This window comes from Struthio camelus, chromosome 3, assembly GCF_040807025.1.
Source record: "Struthio camelus isolate bStrCam1 chromosome 3, bStrCam1.hap1, whole genome shotgun sequence".
NCBI lineage: Eukaryota > Metazoa > Chordata > Aves > Struthioniformes > Struthionidae > Struthio > Struthio camelus.
In genome coordinates this window covers 34,027,991-34,049,947 of record NC_090944.1, presented here as the reverse complement: position 1 = coordinate 34,049,947, position 21,957 = coordinate 34,027,991, and the positions used below count along the sequence as shown (strand labels likewise).

The 21,957-nt window shown below is 34.5% G+C and overlaps 2 protein-coding genes across 14 annotated transcripts in view; one reads left to right on the top strand and one right to left on the bottom strand.

The window, feature by feature from the left end:
• The window catches only part of ANGPT2 (angiopoietin 2), a 50,407-nt gene extending 35,021 nt beyond the window's left edge, over nt 1-15,386 (top strand). For all 4 annotated transcript variants that reach the window (XM_009677034.2, XM_009677036.2, XM_009677035.2 and 1 more), the window contains 4 exons: nt 7,187-7,288; nt 7,799-7,965; nt 12,986-13,116; nt 14,464-15,386. In XM_009677034.2, coding sequence (XP_009675329.1) covers nt 7,187-7,288; nt 7,799-7,965; nt 12,986-13,116; nt 14,464-14,624 — 561 coding nt within the window. In that variant the 3' untranslated portion in view covers nt 14,625-15,386. The remainder of the gene's footprint in view (nt 1-7,186; nt 7,289-7,798; nt 7,966-12,985; nt 13,117-14,463) is intronic.
• Nucleotides 1-21,957, bottom strand: part of MCPH1 (microcephalin 1) — a 132,203-nt gene that overhangs the window by 73,060 nt on the left and 37,186 nt on the right. For 9 of the 10 annotated variants that reach the window (XR_011140087.1, XR_011140088.1, XM_068937334.1 and 6 more), the window contains one exon: nt 18,668-18,745. Coding sequence is in view for 8 of the 10 variants with exons in the window: in XM_068937334.1 (XP_068793435.1) it covers nt 18,668-18,745 (78 nt within the window). In the remaining 2 variants the exon portion in view is untranslated. Of the gene's footprint in view, nt 1-16,219; nt 17,921-18,667; nt 18,746-21,957 lie in introns of those variants that run through there. The other variant, XM_068937341.1, reaches the window with a different exon arrangement.

The following is a 21,957-nucleotide window of genomic DNA, read 5'->3' as shown; positions in this document are numbered from 1 at the left end:
CGGAATTCTTAAGGCCCTATTTTGTTATACAAGAAACACTCAGAAACAAAATACCTAATAGAAAACGTACACAAATAAAGAAAAATGAGGGCACATTTGGAAAAGCAGCTGGTAAAGCTTTGACAGAGAAAGCAGTTTTTTCCTCCAAATTTTGATAGGAGAGAAATTTAGTTCACCAGTGAAGTAAACCGGTTGAAGACTTTTTTATGTAGCCCAGGCCCAACCGTGATCTTTACCCTTACAAAGGCCCCAACTAAAGGAAATAAAAAATCTGTTTAGGTAAAGCCTAGAAAATGCAAAACATAAAAACGGTAGCTTTTGTAGATAATATCTAGAGAAGTTAATGATATCTGCAGTCTGCTTCTGGTTTTTTTTTTTTTTTTGGAATAATATTGTCTATATTCAGTACATCTGTTCTGCAAGAAAATTAGTTATATAAGATGCATTCAGAAGGCATTGTATTACTCACAAAGTGGAAGAGTATTTAAGTAGCACAGATGACCTACTATCCACAATTTTATATGCTACCGGAGATGCAAACTACTGCATCTCTAAAGTAATAGATTGCGGCAGTCTTTTTAAGACATTTCTGAAAGGGTCGCATCTTTTGAAGCTCTTAATATCAGTTGTCTCCAGATGTTACCATTGGTTTTAATTTTACTATCAAATATGATATACAGAGCATGAGTATTTTCTAAAAGCAGACACAAGGGCATGCCGTATTACAAAATGGATATTTCTGATTGTCAATTTTTAACTTTACATTTTCAAAGCCATATTTTAAGACAATTCATACGTCTTGCTATAGATTCTCGGTAGCTGAAGCAATTCACATTTCTACAGAGATGTCACTAGTCTTCCAGACTACTGAACTCAGTTTTTAGGACATTATAGGTTATTTTGGTTAATAGTTTATCTGTCTCGGCGACAAAAATACAACTGCAAACTTACTAGACTGTAAAACATTAAATGCTTTATATTTGAATATAGAGGCCTAAAACACTTAGCAGAAAAAAACACTGTGACAGACAAATTTGCTAGGTTAAAACAAAAACAGTTTTATTCTACTTAATAATATTGACTTTATTGTGCCAGTGCAGGTAGAATGAAAAAAGACACTGAAAGAAACAGCTAATGAAAGTTTTACTTACTATACGAAGTGAAATAAAAAGACTAAATGTTTTAATCTGATGCAGATTTTTATACAAATACAAACGCATTAAATAAGCTGTCAAGGGAAGTGAAAGGATAATCAACACATTACACCATTTTCAACTGTTTACGATGTGGATGGCTACTCGGACCAGGAAACAGAATGACCTTTTTTATTTGCCAAAAGTGCTGCACTGCTGTTTATGTTTTCATCTTTTCCTCTTGTAACACCTTCTGACCTCCCAACAGGCTTATAAACAAGTCCTGTGTAACCTGCGTAACTGGTCCTACTTCACTCATTTGTCTTCCATCATAATGCACAACTAAAGAGGTGCATACGAGAGCTGAGAGGAAATCAATTATTTCATTCCACTAATATTTTCAAGCTTTCCTGTTCTTCACCAGGACAAAAGCTAAGACCTTTTATAAACACTGAGGAAAAACAGCAAGACTGCTGACACAAGAGAAAATAACAGAGGCAAACCCATGAAAAGTCAGTAACTTCATGGTTACAGCACTTACATGAACCAACTAACTTCCTGGTTTTAATCAGACAGGACAATTGAGCCTGGATGATCCTGAATGCCACATAAGGGCAACACATCAGCTCAACCACTACCCACTACTCTTACCAGCGTATTATCCTAAATCTTAAAATATCGGCTGAAGTAGTGGCTGAGCTCTTCCCCATCTCCCTCCCCCATCTGAGTAGAAATTTCATCCTAAATCTGACATGTTCCAAGCAGAGGTCTTTTTCTAAACTTTTTTTTTTTCTTGTAAAAAACAATTTGGACAAGTTTGAATTTAGCAACAAGAACAGTTCTGTAAAACTTTCCTGAAAAGTGATCAGGTAGAGAATTAGCTAGTCTTTTCAGAAGGAGCCCATGCCACGGAGGTTAGATTTAAAAATATACATACATAAAGTGTTGCCAACCTCAAGTTTAAAAAAAGGCATTTGTATTGCTTCCACCATACAATAGCGGTTTAGATGAAGCGGCTTTTTCTGCATTTTAACCGTCTCCATCATCTGGCTTTTTAACTAGTAATTGGTATACATTAAATTACTTTGTAAACCATGTATGTGATTACTCCTTCCAAAATAATGAAACTGAGATTCTCATCTAGTCATATCTCTAGCAGCTAGAGAAAGAAAAATATAAAATCACTGGGCGCCACGACTGAAAAGCTATTTATGAAAATTCAGCCAATAGCCAAAAGCGATGCAAACGGAGACAGCACAGATGTGGCAACACTGCTTGTTTCGATATAAGAAATTAGCGGATCTTCATCCCGAGAATTCAGCCCATCGTCTTACCACTCAGACAGTAAGACTGAAAACACTTAGTTCCTAAATATCTTAAAAATATATCTAAAAAGAAGAAAAATGACTTGCTCTGAAGGCCAGAGCACCGTTGCTAGACAGTGAAGACAAACTGACTGCTCACAGTTGACAAACTTAGAATCTTTGGGAAAGGTTACTACTTCTGAGAATACATGTCTTAGCGCATTTTCAAAAATACAGCACTGATCCTTAGCTGAAGGTGAAAAATATAAACACTGACCTTAGCTCCCACAGTGCTACAGCTGCTACAACTGTAAGTAGTAAAGGAGTTCACAATATAAATCAAATACACCCCCTGCCAACTTGTTGTAATTTGAGAAGCTAATCTCTTTATTCCTTTTGGCATCTGTTTGAAGACTCCTGCTGCCTGTCTCATCTTGGTAGCTATTCTTACTAGGTCTATGGAACGTTACATTTCTTCCTTTTGAACACAAAACCTAGGCTGGGCTCAAAGGTCAGAAGAGCTCTGTTCCAGTAACGAGTGTCACAGAAAACTTCATATGCGTATCATTTTACTGAAGATTAATTTTTTTATAAAGTTACAGTCTAAATAAATACTTCCTCCTCCCTCATCTGTCACATACTTGATTAAGACATTTTTCCCTTTGCAGACTGACGCAGCACATTTACTGTGTTTATTTTAAACTAAGCAAATCTTTTCCTTAATCTTCATTCCACTGAGCAGACTATCTTCATCCTTTAAAATATTTATATATGTCATTCACTTAAATATTTTTAGGAAAAAGTAATACAAGTTAACCAACTTATTTCACTGAATCTCCTTCTTTAATATTTACTGCCATTGTTCATCAACTTTACTCTTTCCCAAATTAAAAACAAAGCATATATGTCAATTTGAAATTCCTAGTTCTATAGTAAATATGACATCTAGCAGATTAAGATTTTAGTCTTGATTAGTCAGAAAATTGATAAATTTCATTTTTAGGAAAATGATCTGGAAAGCAAAGGAATAACTTCATGAGTAAGCTGAATATGTGAGGCCTTTCAAGAGAGGTTCTGGATTGCCAGTCAAGCCTGAAAGCAAAAAATTTCACTGTATGATGGTTATCTAAAGCTGGTAAAATTAATTTTTCCTTTTTATCTAACTCAAGGGGGCTATTGTGTAACTGTAAAGTATAGCAGTTAGAAACCAAACACTGAAATCTCAACAACTATCTTCTCATGCTTTACAATAGGTGTTTTAACACTAGAAAGAGGTGATGTAAATCAGCACGTTCCCACTGCCTGTGCCACACCTTCCACCCAACAAAGAAAAGGATTTCCATTTCCAATGCCATAGCAAGTGGCATCTATAAGAAGCACTTACAGATGACTGACACATTTTTTAGCATGGAAAAATTACACTTGCAAGTTTACATAAATTTTATCAAATCATTATTGGAAAGAAAAATCTACACAAGATTGTTCCGATATTTTCTTTTAACATTTCTTATTATGTATTTCAGTTGCTACTAAATTGCTTCTCCTTTTGGGCAGAAATGTGCACTACCAAAGCACTTATCTCAAAGTGTCTACACTATCTATAAAAGCAAGTCATCTCATCAGTCACATGCAAAATGGATATTGGCTATAACAGGAATATTTCATGTAAGACATGAACAGAACTTCAGTAAAGTATTTTATGTAATGAAAATCCCACTGTTTGAGAATATTTTAATCTCATTAGAACTAAATATAGTGCTATTTCAAGGTATTTATAACTTCAAAGTAATAATTCCAGGTGAACTGAAATTTAAATGGTAGGCCCCATGGAAATGTAGTATTAACAAACATCAATTAATAGCAACATCAGACTGAACTAGTGGTCCATCTAAATTAATATCCTGCCTCTCTCTCTCTCTCTAAGTAACTAAAAACACGTTTCAGAGAAGGGTGAAAACATTCTATTCTGCATGTGGCTTATTGTAAAATACTTTTGGTAGGATAGATCACGGGAGTGGACAACTTGCTCTAAAACCAATTATATTTGCTAACTGTTAAATCAGCATTTTAACCAGTACAGATGCTTAATAACCAGTACAGATGCTTAATAAAATTATCAGCATATGCTTTAGTCCATCCCTTGTATCCCTCTTCATAGCTTCTTGTGGCAATTACTTTTAACATAAGCATTACATATTGCATAAGTTAGCTTTTTAAAAGAGACTGATAATCTTTAACAATACCTTATCCTTAGAACTCCACTCTTTCCATTTTTTTCAACATACATACATATACGTATACACACACACACACACAAACTACTACTAAATTGTTACCAGTCATATTAAGTACCGAGGCTAGCAAAAAAACAAACAGGTTTTGAGGTGTAAGAACTGCATGCAACAGTAAAAATTAAAGTTGCTGCTTTCTATTAAATCCAATTTACATGATATACTTCAACCAGTAAACCCTAATCCAACTCATTTTCTTCTTTCATCTTGCCAAAAAATCTCCAGTTGGACGTGTCATGATCCTCTGATGCTGAACAAACAATCTGGACACAACACAGCATGTGCTTATCCAATGTATTACAGCCTATTGACACACTAACTAATACATTTCATTTTAGCAGCTCTAAGGGCTTTCCTTCCCTTTAAAAGTCTGATGCCTTTGAACAGTATATACGCCACTGCTCACATTATACAGTAGTGGTTTGATTTATATAATATGTGTATTACATATACACGCTACACATACACAGATGCACACACACGCACACACAGAAATAGCCACCTATATTGAAAACTTGCAAGGAATACACTTTCCTTCCTATGATGGTGCACACAACACAGCTATAGCACAGAAAGAAACTCTAGCTTGACTGGAATTGTAATTATTCAATCCTCAAATAGACTCAATAGAGTTTCCAGCATGGCCAGCATGGTTCAAAGAACTCCACACTGCTTACATGGATAAGACCCTACCCCATAGAAGAGGATGAAGATACACAGCTTCCGTTTCATTCAAATATGATTTGGGGCATTTATTGTGACACATTATGACAACTAGCAGGAATGTGTTAGGTAAGAAGAAAGATCATCCAAAGGTGATCCAAGAAAATAAGAAAAGGAGAAACACCTAGGCTGAAAATGAAACACTCAGTTCCAGGGGTTGGCTTCTTTTTTAATTTTTTTAGATCGAATCTGTACATCTGAAACATCCTACCAAAGCGTAAGAAGCCAAATCTTTGCTTCATTATTGTGGAGCATTATGTGTCCATAACCGATGAAATATCTAGCATTTAGGTTAGAAGTTAGTGTAGTTTAATACTCAAACTATAATTTTCACACCTTTCAGACATTTTCAAAACTTCAGTATCCTGGCAGAAAGTGATACAATTTCTTTTAAACTTCCAAATGAAAGAGCTTTAATGTTAAACTGTAAAGTCTCCAAACAGGAAAACTTGGACAAAAACTTTCAGGTTTTTCTGAGTATCAGTACTAACATGTAATTTATACAGTTATGATTTCCATTCGGTTCCACTTTTGACATGCCCTCTTCCTCAGAATATAGTTATTACATTTCAAATTATTTGATCTTTTTCTATATTTTTTTTATTTAGAATAACTCTAGAAATATACTTTCCATGCAAGAAAAGTGTTTTTTTTTTCTTAAGACAGAAAATATAATTGGAAAACAAGCAGGATTTAGTCAAAATAAAGTCTTTATGTATTCACAGGCCCATCTTTTTTCTGTACATGATATACACAGTTATTTTATTCCAATGTCCTTTCCTATAATCTCTTAAAGTATACTTCAGAGAAATCAGACCACAACTGTGTTGTGCTTAATTCATTGCTCATTGTTCATAGTTCAATCCACAGTATGCCATTTTCTGAGCTCCTCTCAGATTGGATACGGATATCTCTTTTGAACAAAATACTTTGTTTCAATATCCCACCTATAAATTAGGATTACTCTGTGCTGGGGATGCAATTTTTGCGTAATTCAAGACCGAGTTCAGTGAACTGGCTACTACAAGTCAGTCCTTTTAAATGTTCAGCAATAACTTAGCAAATTCAAAGATGATGAATTACTGAAAAAACATTTTATAGTAGTTGCTGTCTAACAATACGGCTTGAAGGTTTACTTTCAGCTAATAATTGTACTATACTTAGATTTACTTTTTGGGGAGCAAATCGTCTGTAAAGGTATTGAAACAATGACAGTGGAAATAAACAAATTAAAAAATTTGTTTAAGATTGCCCACTGCCTGAATTTAACAATCAACATGTATACTGTGCCCAACTATGTGAAATTTGAGTTAATATCTCACAAGAAAAAGCTGGAGAAATGAAAATATCTTCTTGGAGGAATATCTGATCAGGAAACTTACAAAAATATTAGTGGAACAGACAGGCAAGCATAGAATCCAAGTCAACTCTTTCTTCATTCAAAAAGTCTAGATTCTAAGTTGATGTCCCTTTAACACTGGCTATCACCTGTTTTTAAGATGTCACCTGTATCTGTTAAGTGCAATGAACACTGAGCAATAACATCATTTGTGGACACTGAGTCACTTGTGTGAAAGCTATGAAAAACAGCACAATTTTTTTAGGTTAATACACATATTGTGCTCTTGCATACATTAATACTCACCACTGTACAGATTTATACAAAGTACACGCTCAGCACTTTTGTTTTCAAATGACAGCATGCACTTACACTGTTATGCACTTACTCGGGTAGGCTTACTGTGACATGGAAACTGGTGGAGGAGGCTGGACAATTATTCAGAGACGTGAAGATGGCAGTGTGGATTTTCACCGGACATGGAAAGAGTACAAGATGGTAAGAACAACGTTCTCTGAAGCCTTAGTATCATCCGAAATCTGATATATTAAAGTAATATTAATAATGCCCTCAGATTGTAAGTTGGTTTCAAAAGGCATCTTTTTTCCTTCATGTTCAATTAGAAAATATCATAGTATAAATTGTTTGCCTAAGCAGACTTGCAATTGTGATGCTTGTTTTTAAAGAGAAACTTCCGTTTTTTTCTGCCTCTTAATCAACCATTACATGATGTGTCCACATTTTTTAAGTTATTTATATTTGTGTTTCTACTTGCACCTTGCTCCAAATCTACTAAGATTGGCATTGATTCACTTTTTCCGGATTTCTGAATTTGTCTTTGTTGAAATCTACTCTTTGAAATACCAGAAATATATAACCTTCTCCCACATAGTAAAATTATGAGTTGACAGACTGAAAACTTTGATACTTAAAAATTGATAAAGTGATCATTTCAGAGTCAAAAAAAAACCAAATCAAAGTTATTTAAACATACAACTTGAATTATAGGGATTTGGTGATCCTGCTGGGGAGTACTGGCTGGGAAATGAGTTTGTTTCTCAACTGACTAATCAGAAGCGTTATGTTCTTAAAATATACCTGAAAGACTGGGAAGGAAATGAGGCATATTCACTGTACGACCACTTCTACCTATCTGGTGAAGAACTAAAGTACAGGTAAGCAGAAAAACCTAATCTGAATAAAAAAGTCATCTGATGCTATTTATTTGAAACTGTTTAGTTGCATTACTTAATTTCATACCAATTACAAAGGTTTTTAAATTCACTCAGGAAAAAAAAGGCTTGCTCTAATTTTCATTTATCACCTGTCTAGCTTTAATAATTTTTTTTTTAAGGACAGAATGTACATTTTACTAGTGCACACTGGGTGAATAACATATACAAGATGCTCCATAAACAAAGAGAAAATATAGTGTACAATCTGATACAGCAGTTGGCAGTATGCAACTTCCAGGGCAACAGGAAAATGCCTATGTAGAAAAAGGAGATGAAGAGAAAAGTGACCCCCCCGTGTTCCTGTTCTTCTCTGTGTAGGTAGATCCACACAAGTATAATCTTTACAGACAGAGCAATAACCACCATCTATTGTGTTCAATGCATTCACGTATGCATATGGTTACCCTCAAAGTTCAGTCTCAGCAGAGCAGCGGGATGAACTGGTTTTCCATAGCTCTGATAATTTTTTTCCAAATCACAGCTGAGCTTCCCAAAGAGAACTATTAGCTAAAGTAAATTTGTATATGTGCTTTTCTTCTGATCTGAAGAGAAATTTCTATCTTGCAGTATTCTAATGAATTCAACAAAGTAGCTGCTATCCATATTTTAAAGAAAGAAAACTTAAATTTTATTCCTGAATCAAATTAAATGACCTTGTCTTTAAATAATTAGATAACAATAATTAGATAATCAGTTAGCTGTTTCTTTGCTAAGATCAAATTGTAACAATTCCTAGCTGTTTAAAAATGCTAAGTCAACTTTACTTTGTAAAATTAATTTCCATCATTGTTATTTGCATAAAAATAAAACAAAAACAAGGAACAACTTCCTGAATTAACATTGCAAATTACTTTAAGAAAACAAGAGATTATTTAACCATGATTCCAGGAAATAAATACATTCCTGGAAGGTGGATGACTAAGGCAGACAATCCTGCAAGATTTTCACTTTACAGAAGCAGCACATTGAGTACAGAGGTAATTCTTCCTTCTCACCCATTACTCACTGTCTCAGACTCTGTAAGAATAATGCTTCTATTTGTGAAAAAGAAGCTAAAAGCAAAAGTCCAGTCCAGTCCCTCTACAAACCTGTCATATTTAACACCTGATTTTAATGGCTGTATCACTTATGCTCCCATCACTCTAAAAAAAATATAGGCACAGATCTTAATATTTTTTCTCATGTTTGGTTAAGAAATGAAATAGCAGTTCATACTTCATTTTATTACTCCAGACTCTCTATAAATGCAGCAGATATTGTATGACTGGTTATATAAGAAACTAAGCAGACGCTTTCCTACTGCACGGCCTGGGAATATTTATGTGAATTGTATAGATTCATGGAGCTTTGCCTGACTGGACAGAAAAGCTGCCTACATTTAAATTAATTGCTCTGAGATCTCTAACAACTATTCATTGCAAAGAAAGTCAATCTAACACCTCAGAAAACTGTATTGTTTTAAGAACTACATTCTACTAAAATAAAACTTCAATAAAGTATCACTAAGTTTTTATACCAGTCATGGGCAAAACTATTATGTTCTTCCCCTTTCAAAGGATAATAAAAGGAAAACAGAAGACAATGCTGTTACTTCAACTGAAGTCTCTTATGCAAAGCAATCCAAAACTATCAGTATCTCCCTCCCCCAAAATGCTAGATCTTAACGTCCTGGTAGTATACAGTTGTCTCAGCTCCAAAGACAATATTTTTTTCATCTGGAAACAGTTAGAATCTGCAGCATAGATTTTTAAAATAATGCATTAAAATACTTATAAAGACAACCTTTGGAAAATGGGTCATTACCCTTGTCCATCTACATTATTAAAAAATAATTACTGAAAACTAAGATGGTTGTCTGTAAATAGACACTTCCTTTCAAAATGCAACCAAATATTAAATGCATCACTGAATGCAGTGGTTTAAAGAATATATTTAACATTATGAAAGAGAAAAGCTAAGAAAGTATTCAATAAACAGCAACTCTCATTACATTAAAAAACATTAATACATTTTTTGAATGCTGGAAAGAACAAGAGTTGGGTCAGAAAAACAACACTTCATAGCAGCATAGAAAAATTCAGAAGGGAATGGGCATCAGTTGAGTTCAACTGCCTGCTCTAAGCAGGGTCAGCTAAGAGAACAGACAAGGCTGCTTAGGGCACGTCGGGTCTTGATAACCCTCCAAGGATGGAGGCTACACAACCCCTTCCACTGCTCATCTGCCACCATGGTGAAAATGTTTCTCCTGATATCCAGTCAAAAGCTCTCGTTTCAATTTACATCCATTGTCTCTCATCCTCCTGCCATGCATCACTGCAGATTTCATGCTAGTTTCAGGTAGTACACAGTGAAAATGATCTAAACAGGGTAAGATAACCTAGATTCTACTCCTCACACATAGTGACACAGTGCTAATGGTGACACGGTTGTACCAGAACTTCTGCAGTTCAGTTACATTAATTTTATAGCAGAGGGAATTACTTTTATCTGAACACGGGGACATCATTTTAATTCTCACCTTTTAAAGGCTTTTAAGTATCGTAAGTTTCTGCGTACCTAAGTTATCTACTTTCTGTCCAAATTGTTTCCACTTGTTAACTCTTTTAAATAAGGCTGTATATGTAGAAAAACTATGTACAAGTTTCACAGGGCTCTCAACAGAGGGGACCACCAGATAATGTGTCTCTCTGATATGTCATGAACCATTACATTTCAATCAAATATCTCTGCATTTGAGAGGTATGTGGAACATGGGATTCAGTAAAATATTTGTAGAAATGCATGACTGTAAGTCAGTTCATAACCCATAGAATACTAAAAGAACAAAAATAAATTAAAAAAACCCACCTCTTACCAGCTAATTAGAATTAAAAAATGTCCATAATAGAGGTAAAGAATGATATCAGAATGATACCTAGGACCATTTCTCAAAATTTTTCTGCTATACTCAGGAACAGTGTGTATCATCCTGTTGGTTCTTTTTGAATGTTTTCATGTTCAGATAGTCATTTCCTCAGTTTTGCCTGATTTGGTAAAAACTGGCCAAGGAGATTTCTGTCCTACTGATGCTCCCTCTTTTGCGACCCTTGATGCCGAACAGATGATATTTAATATCATCTTGTAGCACGTAGCAGCCTAAGCTGATACACTGGAAAAACTTAATTTTGTAACAATAGTATCATCCTGTTTTTCAAAACTTAGAACAGAAGTGCTTCTGCACTTCTGCACTGTTAATTTCTGCATCATTAACTACATTTCTACATCATTAACTACTACAGCTTTATTTAGGAACAGCCCAATGCAACTGTTAAGACTTCCTTTGCTTCCACTGTTGTTTAAATTATTCTTGTCTTCAGCTGTACATTAAGAGATCAGCTTGCCTAAACACACACAGATATGTGTGTGTAAGAGCAGTAAATAACGTACAAGTACTACAAAGTATAATTCACAACATATAAACTAAGAAGGAAATTCATTTCTTAAAGGAATCCTCCCCAAAGAAAGTAGAGAAGGGAAATGAGTGACCTTCTAAGCCAAACCACCAATGGAGAAATTATGACTTGATAGCCAGGGAAATTGCTGTTCTTCACAGAACAGCAGTACAATCATTGTGATCTAAGACAATATTACACAGTTATACCAAGCTATACGTTTTTAAATCTAGTCATTTGAATAACGCTCTGCTTATATTAGGTTTCAAATGGTATTTTAAAATCAAGCCTAGGCTCGTAACACTATAGTTGGAAATTTTAGTTCTGACTTTGTTAGAGACTGCATTACAGGGATCAGTGTTTGAAAAGAGTTTTGAATTCATGAGAATTCTAGTAAATATATTCTGAAAAAAACCCAGAATATAACTCTTTGAAAGAGATTTTTGAAAAGCTTTGTAGTGATCTACTGTTTTGAAACTAAATGAGAATTCACTATTTTCGTATGAGGAATATACAAAAATAATCTGTTAAACTACCAAAGGCACTCAAAAATTAAAACTATGTAGCACTTAAGGTAATATATAGCAGTATATAATGATACTTATCCTACAGCAAAAATCCCCAATCTAACAACCTGTATAATAAGCAGAGAATTTCACGCAAGATCAAGACACGTCTGGGGACAAGTTACTTCTCAAAAAGTCACTTCTCTTCCTTAAACAAATAGAATAGCTCTGAGAAAGATAAGCTGCTTTACACAGAAGTGCAATTGGTAAAGTGTTACTGTGGGCCCAGAGGGTTCAAGCCCTCCCAATTCGACACATGGACTCTAAGTTGCATACCACAGTAGCAGCTGTGTAACCACCTCCCCAGTTCAGCGCTCCTTCCCCATTGAGACTGCACCTGCACCTGGATGAGCAGATCCAAACAATAGCACCCTCACTGGAATTTTAACTTCCCAGGGGAAGCGAAATAACACTGACAAATTCCTGAGATGATCTATCGTATTTGTATCCATGAAGAAGATGAACAGGAAGAGTAATACGGAAAACAGAAAAGGAATACTGAGACAATCCTAACATATCAATTACAATTAGTAGTTCAGGTAATCTTATTATCCATCATAATTGAAAAGTTGTAATGATACATTGCCACATTGAGCTAATAGCTAATAGAAACTAAAAAAGAAGGAAAAGATCAATTTAAAAAGTTATCTGCACACAACGCATGTACAGTATTAAGAAACGCACGGTGTACATGAAAAATTATGAGTTAGCTACCTGCTCTCAATTTGTTCTAACAGGACTTGAACAAAATAATCATCTCTTCATAAGCAGCGGTTAAATTCTCTATTCAGTATAGTAGTGCAGTGACTATTTCTGCTCATATATTTAAGCTCCAAAACAGTTTACAAGAGTAAATTGGCCAGAAGAGAACTCAACTATTCAACTCTTTGAACAGGATATTTTGTAGATCAGCTATCATTAACTTCCATCTAATATTTGTTTTTTCATTCTTCACTTCTACAGGATCCACCTTAAAGGACTTACTGGGACAGCAGGCAAAATAAGTAGTATAAGCCAACCAGGAAATGATTTTAGCACAAAGGATGCAGACAATGACAAATGTATTTGCAAATGTTCACAAATGCTAACAGGAGGTAGGAATGGTTTTCAGTTTCTCAGTCTTCCTATTTTTTTTGGCACTGAAATTGTCTGAGGTAAACAGTGGTAATTTTGACTTATTAAATTTTGACTATTGAAGATGTCCAAAACTCAGACAGAAGGACTAGTATGGTGACTTCAAATGACATATTCTACTATTTGACAAAGGCTAGTTAAAATAAAACAAGAGAAGTTAAAACAAGGGATGGGGTGTGGGGAATCCAGACTCTCAAGTTCTGGCACTAGAAGGCCTGTAATTGTGGAACTAGCATAAGTGACAGCAGGTTACTCTGCAAAGGAATGAGATAACATAGTCCCAGAGATCACAACACCTAAGAAGTTTGAAATTTTGCCCTAGCAACTTAGCTGGTCAGTGAAACGGTTCCTGATTCTTTAGACACAAAAACCTTCCCTAACTATCTAAAGGCAAAGAAAAGACTATACTGGCTCTTAAAGAGAAAGAAACAAAAAAATAAAACGCCCCCAGCTGCTATATGCTGTACAGGCCACAGAAGGATCCAAGTATTTAATTACATATTTCAATAAGATTATTAAATGACAATGCACCGTAATATATGAAGTATCTACATTTCTCTAATGATTGTTCATTTGTTATTGGAATTTTAGATGATTTTTTTCTTAATCTTAACTTGGAACTCCCAGACAACTCTTTCTAGAATTACAGAATTACACATTCTGGGACATAAACATTGCTGTGTAAATTTTACTTCTCTTTTTGTTATCTCTTAAGCAATGATTCGATTCTCTATATAACCAGTTACATGACAAAAGACAGTTTCAGTTTATCTGAAAAGATAATTGGATTACTGCCCTATAAAACAGGACACACATTAAAGTGTCTATCATAAGAGAAGCATAAAAATATTATTAATAATAAATAATAAAAATAATAAAAATAAATTTTCTTTATGACCTACTAACAGATCAGGACCACAAAGATACAAAATGAGTATGGCCTGCTTTTTTCTCCTTTTTCTTCTTACCTAGTCCAGCTGCTTCAGCACAGAGAGGTTTTGAATTGATCTGCATACAGAACTGTATGGCTAACTGCTATGGCTAACTTTGTATTACATAAGTTTCAAGAATATGTAGTTAATGCATAAATACATTTCCTTATTGACCTTGAGGCTCAAATCAGAAGTATGAAAAATAGTTTTTAAATTTCTTTCTCATTTCTGGACAGTGTTAACACCTGCTCATACATAAATGTACATATATTTTGTGTGTGTGCGTGTGTGCATGTGTGTGTGGGTACACATACAGTTCCGACAACTACCTGTGTTGATATTTTCATCTGCTGATATTTTTTTCTGGTCTTGCAGGATGGTGGTTCGATGCATGTGGTCCTTCTAACCTCAATGGAATGTATTATCCATTACGACAGAACAACAACAAGTTTAATGGTATCAAGTGGTACTACTGGAAAGGGTCAGGATACTCTCTCAAAGCCACAACTATGATGATTCGACCAGCAGATTTCTAAATGCTTTTGCATTCTTACATGAATTATGTATTGTATAGTCTTCAAGGACTTCATTTGCCGAGCACATAAACACACATCTGCAACTTGTTTCGTTTTCAAGCCCGGAAAACATGCGCTAGTGTTCTGAAGGGATCGGTTCATTCCAATTCCCGAATTGCAATAGCTTCGATCAGCTAAAGCTCATATTATTCATGTCTAAAAGTATGAACCTGATACAACAGTGAATTGGCCAAAAGACTGAATAAAAAGAACATCCAAGAAACTGTCAGACAACATAAAGGACTCTGTTTTATTGATCATTTATGTATGTGTTAGTAAATAACTGGAACTGTGAAAAACATCTAAAATAGTTTTAGAAATTTGCCTTTTGCTTCATCACTGAACTTTAAACATTACTCTAATATAAAACACTTAACTAGATCTAGAATATTTATCTCTTCATGTCATGTTTGCTATTTATGTACATAAAAAAAATACTATCCTGTAATTAGCTCTATACCATAGTTAAAGAATATATTCTCTCTCCTATAGTCCCCTAAACTTATGCTTATTCAGGGATTTTTTTCCAATAGCTTGTATTACTTAACAAGGGTTAAATAGCATTTAAGTACTTTGCATTCATTCTTGGGAAATACCATGCTAAAGAAAAAAGAAAAAAGAAAAAAAATCCATTTCTTTCCGTTTGAACTTATTACAGTCACTAACTTTAAGCTATAAAAATCCCTGCAAATTACAGTATGTGTTTCCTTATATTTTTCTGAAGATTGCACTTTTCTCTCCTTTTCATTTAACTGTAAAATAACTGACAAATATTATATAAAACTGAGACAACGGCATTAACACCAGATGTCCAGTTGTCTATGACAATCAGTTATCACCTGGTGCCGTAGTCAATTTATACCTTTTGTAAAAGTAAGTTACCTGAAAAAAATATATGCATGTTCTTTGGTGCAATTCAATTTATGCTCATAAACTAAGATAAAAATTGCTACGTATGAAAAAAAAAAAAAGGTAGGTTAGCACTTCTTCCTCGAAATTCTCTGTGAAGAAGAAAGGTCCTCAATGTATGATACAACATGAATAAATGACATCACTGGGTGATTATTGCATTTTTTATTGTATGCTTTAAAAATGTGCATTGTACACTGCAGTTCGATTCAGAAGATATTGCTTATAAACCACATAAAATAATTTTGTAGAGATTTCTCCTAAAATTAAATTCAGGTTTTAATTCTCATGTTTCATCTTAGCCTTGAAGTAATAATTTTGAAAATCTGATATTCAACACATGACTGAATTAGTTATAAGACAAGAACATATCTCATACCAAAGAACAAAGCAAAAAAACTTGGACACAAATTTTCTGGCAGCTTACTTACCAAAAGGTATTACATCTTAAAGTATTAAATGATTTTGAAAAAGGTGGAAGAACACTCTTCATTTCATACTGGCAGTCATTAAAGTTGCTGTCAAAGAGTATCCCACCATTTGCAACAACACTATTTCTCTTCACTGAAGATGTGTAATGTCAGCATTACCAACCGGTAGCAGAGACAAAAAATACTTCTAATATTACTTCATGATATGACTTTAAATAAACCTAATGAATGTAAATTAAGAGTCATCCTCTGAAGTTTTGTACAAAATAATCTCAACATATTTAAGATAGTCGTTTAGTAACTTATTGTCCCCAAGTCTCTGAGCAACTTGATCTAATTAGACCTGCTTTGAGCAGGAGGTTGAACTAGATGACCTCTGGAGGTCCATTCCAATCTAAATGATTCTATATTTCTATAAAATAGAACAGAAATACTTAGACTAGATTTATTTCCTTTTTTCCCTGCATTTACTCAGAGAACTACAGAAAACACACCTAATATTTGAGATAGTAAGCATATCACCCAATCTAATAATCTAAAACAACAATAACAACAAAATGATGGGATATGGCATGTATGAATGCTCAGCCTGGCAAAGAAAAACTTGTTGATTTTAACCTCCATTTTACTGAGGAAATACTACAGAACAAGAAGAAGTAAACACTGCATGTCTAGTTTGGATTTGCTAAAAAAAAAAAAGTCTTTACAATGGAAAAGGTTCTTTTGAATGATTATTCTGGGAAACAGATTGCAGTTATCTTTGTCAAAGATATTGAAAGGATCAATTATCTAAACTAACTTTTTCATTTTATTTAAAAAAGCAGTTATTTATCAAACTGAAGGTAAAATTTTAGAGTGAATACATTTCTAAATGACAATTCATCTAAATGAGATTGTATGACTTAAGCTGCAAACCTCAAGTGAAGCAAGACTTTGGAGGATATTTTGGAAGGAATGTAATAGGGGAAAAAAGGTTGTAACTATTGCTTTAGTCTTGGGACAAGCAATTAAAACACAAGAACAAGATAATGCCTTCTTTTGATTCCTTCCTCTGATTAAATAGACAAACAGTATGTAGAACTAGAACGCCCCTTCCATCTTCTCTGGAAGCAGAGAAGAAACAACAAGAAAAGAAAGAGAATGTAAGCTCCATTCATGCTCAAATAATAATCATAACTTTAAAAATAAGGTATCTGTTACAGTAAGAACCAGAATGACTCAAGAGAGAATGACTAGAAAGGTGATGGAATTATCACTTGCACACTGGCTTTGCCCCTCTGTAAAAGAAGCACACTGCAAACAGAAGTGATGCAAATTCTCAGCACAACCACAACCTCCCTCAATTTTATCTCCCCACCATCTCTTAAGCCCTCCCTTCTGCTGCTGTAGGAATAAATGTAGTAAAGAGAATCTAAAAAACAACTACAGCAATCACTTCCAAAGAATGGTATGTAAAACTAAGTAGTTACTGATAATATACTTATTAGACAAGGTGGTCTGAGCAGAAATAGAAAACTCGAAGAAAAAGAAAACAAAAACCAGCTTAATCTGAGGTACTGTGTTTTTTCTTCCCTTTTCTGCTCCTTATTTATTGTCCACATTAAGCTTTCCCTTCAAGTATTTGCTATGCAAAAACAAAAAATTACTCCTTCCTTTTAGAAAAAATACTACATTACAGTGGATGATTAATTGCTTTGGGCTCATTTCAGAAGAACTGTTGCATTTTCCCTACATTTTGAGAACATGCAGCTTACAATCGAGGAAATAAAATCTTCATCTTGAACATGTAAATTTACATAAATTGTAGATTTAGAAGGAATGTTAACAATAACAACTTCTTAAAAGTTAATAAAATTACAGTAAAAAGGAAGTTCATTTCCCCCTCAAATGTTCGCTCTTCAAAGCCTCTGTGGAACACTGAGAAACAAATAGCAGATAAAAATATATTTATGCAGCTGCTACAGTGAAAGAAAAATTGTTAAGTCCTTTTGACAAAAGGGTAATTGACCACTAACCTGGTAAAATTCTACTTGTTCAAAGTCCAAAATAAAATTTCTGTTTAATCAATTACAACACATGGAGACAAGATGCACTTGGATGCAACCCAGATCTTGAAGTAAAGAAAAACAACTTCCCTCCCCCCACTTCAGAAGCAGACAACCGTGCCCCCATATATACACTTCTGTACTAGTTTGCAATTCATTACCTGAGAATGAGCGTTCAACAGGGGAAAAAAATGCTCCATTTTACTCACTTCAGTTTTAGAAGCCCAAAGTCATTTAAGGGAAAAAAAAAGCATAAACAGTAACTGGACTGAAAATACTGAGTCCATAACCTGACACACTTTCCCATTATGTGATAACGTGCCTTTCCAATTTATATGTAAGCATAGATAGAAATAAAACATACCATAAGTAAATTAAAGGACATTTATTCTTAAATTAAAAAGTTTTTCTGATGTTAATCAGTGAATCAATCTGTTGCCCTTTCCATATACACCACATTTTGCATGTACTTTGAAGAGTGGATATAGGAGAAAATAACATTTCCTCTAATGGAATATTTTTTCTAGTAAGCATTCTTATTCGCAACCTATTTACAGGGCCAATCATTTTTCACAGAAACAAAAGAATGTTCACAAGCATAAAAGGCAATTTAACTTACAGGAGCAGCAGGAAAGTTGGATGAGAGCTCATATGGTTCCTCTGAGGTCCAATGGCCCAATTCCAAAGACCACAGAACCTAAAATAAATTCAGTGGTAAGTATAAAACTCATAATTTCTAAAATGGTAAACTTTTAGAATGTGTAATAAGAATTAACATTTCAGTTCAACATTTGTTTTTTATGTTTCATTTACCAAAACCAAATGATTTCCCAAACCCTCCTCCTCCAAAATCAAGCCATTAGAAAGCTACAAATTTTACAACCGAAACACAGCATTAAAATAGCAAAGTCATATTTCCTTGTGTAACTACACTAACTGTCAAAATCTTGGAAGTAAGGATATTAAAAGAGTCAACTTCTAATGCAGCTCAGAATACTGTTGGCCTTCTCTGGCATAAGGCTGCATTGTTGGTGGTCAACTTGCAGTCCACCAGGACTCCCAGGTCCTTCTTTGCCAAGCTGTTTTCTAGACAGTCAGCCCCCAGCCTGTACTGAGGCATGGGGTTATTCCTCCCTAGAGGCCAGATTTGGCACTTCCCTTTGTTGAATTTCAGGAGGTTCCTCATCTCTCCAGCCTGCTGAGGACCTTCCAAACTGCAGCATAGCCCTTGCACCTATCAGCCACTCCTCCCAATTTTGCATTATCTGCACACCTGCTGAGGCTACACTCTGTCCCATCATCCAGGTCACTGATAAAAATGTTAAATAGTATCAGCCCCCGGGGGTACTCCACTAGCGACCGGAATTACTGAAGTATTGTATATAACCCACATTACATATGTAAGCCAGCCTGCAAAGAAAAGCAGCTCCGATTCTTTCTCTCCTCCATCCTCTTCTGTCAACAGTACATATTCTCGATTACAAAAAGCAGTTCCTAAAAATGTAGGGCCTTGACTGTCTGGAAAATACATGATCATTTGTGTTCATCTGAGCTCTGTAACTCTGGATGGTCATGATCCTTGGAGAGCAGCAATCCTAACACTTAGAGAGATTTTTCTGACTCCCATCAGGGCCATCACAAGACAGGCAACAATAATAACAGGGAGGAAAAAAAAAGTATTTAAATATTCAGTGACATTTTTCCCTCCATAGGGACTACTCATATTTACCAACTGAAAATTGAGGCTGTATTAAGACATTCCCTCTGCCTGTCACAGAAATGGTTCTCTATCATATCAACAGAAGATGAACAAATGAATATGGTAGTTGAACTACTATCTCATTTGTAGGGATCTTAACTCATTTTATCTACTACTTGAAATCGTTATACTTTCAATTACTGAAATATCATATTTTCCTAAGACTTTCTAAAAATACTCCATCCAGGATTTTTCCTGGGTTGATCTTTTAAATTATTCTTGAAAGCAATTTATCATTATAAATTGCAGCTGGTAGACTGCAATATTAAAAAAAACCTTAGGAGGAGTGTTCAGAGATAATGCCTCAGGGAGAAGAAAACATTTTCTTTATGGGAAATGGAAAAAAAAATTAAGTTCCTATAATGGAGCTGTCCTTGAGCCTATAAATTTTCCTAATTTCAAGATAGTTTAAGTTCTAAAACACAGCTATATCCTAATGGAAGAGGAGTTAATTTGCTCCCCATTGGCTTCATCAGTGTCAGCTAAGCCACAAATCTTCCAATATATTTAATAAAAGATTGACAAGTCCTTTGCACACATTGTTCACTGTCACACAGTTCAGCAACTTTCCCCTTGTAGGGATACCTGAGCTCCCCAACATCTTTCTTGAAGCTCTTACCCATTTGGCAAGCCCTAAATATGATTGAAATAAGCATTCTTACCTGCTAGTGAGAGAGCATGATTCATGCACTAAAAGAAACCCCAAAAAATCACCACCCCCCAAAAACTGCACACCAACACCCTGCTGTTTAAACAATAAGTGCACAAGAAGACCCCAAAAATTGGATATATGTAATTAGAAGGTAAATCCCTGTGTTTTGCATAATTCTTTCTCTGGCAATCACATTTTGCCTAAATAGTTCTCTAGCCATTTCAAATAGATCACGTCTGTCTCTCACTGTTCGCATAGGCATGCACCATTAAACTAAGTCATTACTCACCTTAGAACAAGCTGAACTTCATCAGTACCAGAAATTACTCCCACGCTTGATTTACAAATAACTGAAATATTCTGTAATTTTTTAAAATTCTTTTGGAAGACGATGCCATATGAATCCATATATTATTATATACCCTTTAAATTCTAAAATCTCATAAAATTTGGGAAGCAGTACTACGAAATGTTCCCCTTGGACAAAAATTCCCATAACAAATATTAAGCATGATATATTTATCCTTTACAACTGCATGGCCTACTTAATGAAACAAGATTCTAGACTTAACAGACTGATTAAAATCCAGCACTTTAAATTTCATTTTCCTAAATACAGTTAGGCCATCTTATAATAAACATTGACAAAGAGTTCTTTTGTCCAAATGCTGGTGCTACAAGAAGCAAATCGCAAATTGAATTTGTAAAGTAATCTCATAATTATCAGGAATAAGTTCTCTAGTCTTTGGTCCAAAGTAGCTTATGCTTGATAACTTTCAGAAGAAACAACATCTTCTTACATAGACTGCTACAAAAGTTGGAGCTTTGTGTGACCAAGGAAGTGATGTTCTACTTGTGCGGGGAGGGAACGTGCTCAGTTTTGCAGGCTATTGGAAGTAAATAGCTATTTTTTGCTGTAAATGAAAAGCAGCACGTCTTCAAGCTTATTGTTGAACTTTACTATTGCAAAAATCCAGAGAACAGAGTGTTTACTTTTAGAAAATACACAACAATGTTTGAAAATGCAACAGCTGTACAAAAAGAGAAAATATTTCCGCAGTCATCATAGCATACCAAATCTAAAAGTAAGAGTTAAGGACATTAATAAATCTGATCTTTAAAGAAAAGCCTTTGAAACATACAACGCATTGTTGTATGCAGCTAAGGTAAATATAGTAACTTCTTAAAAACATTTAAGATTTTAACATACAAATTTTAAGGTGGTTATTTATTTATACTTTTTACAGTTAAATACGAATATTGAGATCTGTTAGCTCTACACTTACATCTTTACACAGTTATTGCAAATAAAAGAGAAACTTGCTAATCCAAGTCGTTTCTCTTTTGATTAGGCAGTAAAAATCAACTTCTAAAGAACCAAGAAAATTGTAGCTTTTAAAATAATAAATAATCTTGAGCAGGAACAGATCTGCCATGCCCTATAACATACACCTCATGTCCATATAGTAACCAAAATGATGTTCGTACCAAGAGTAAC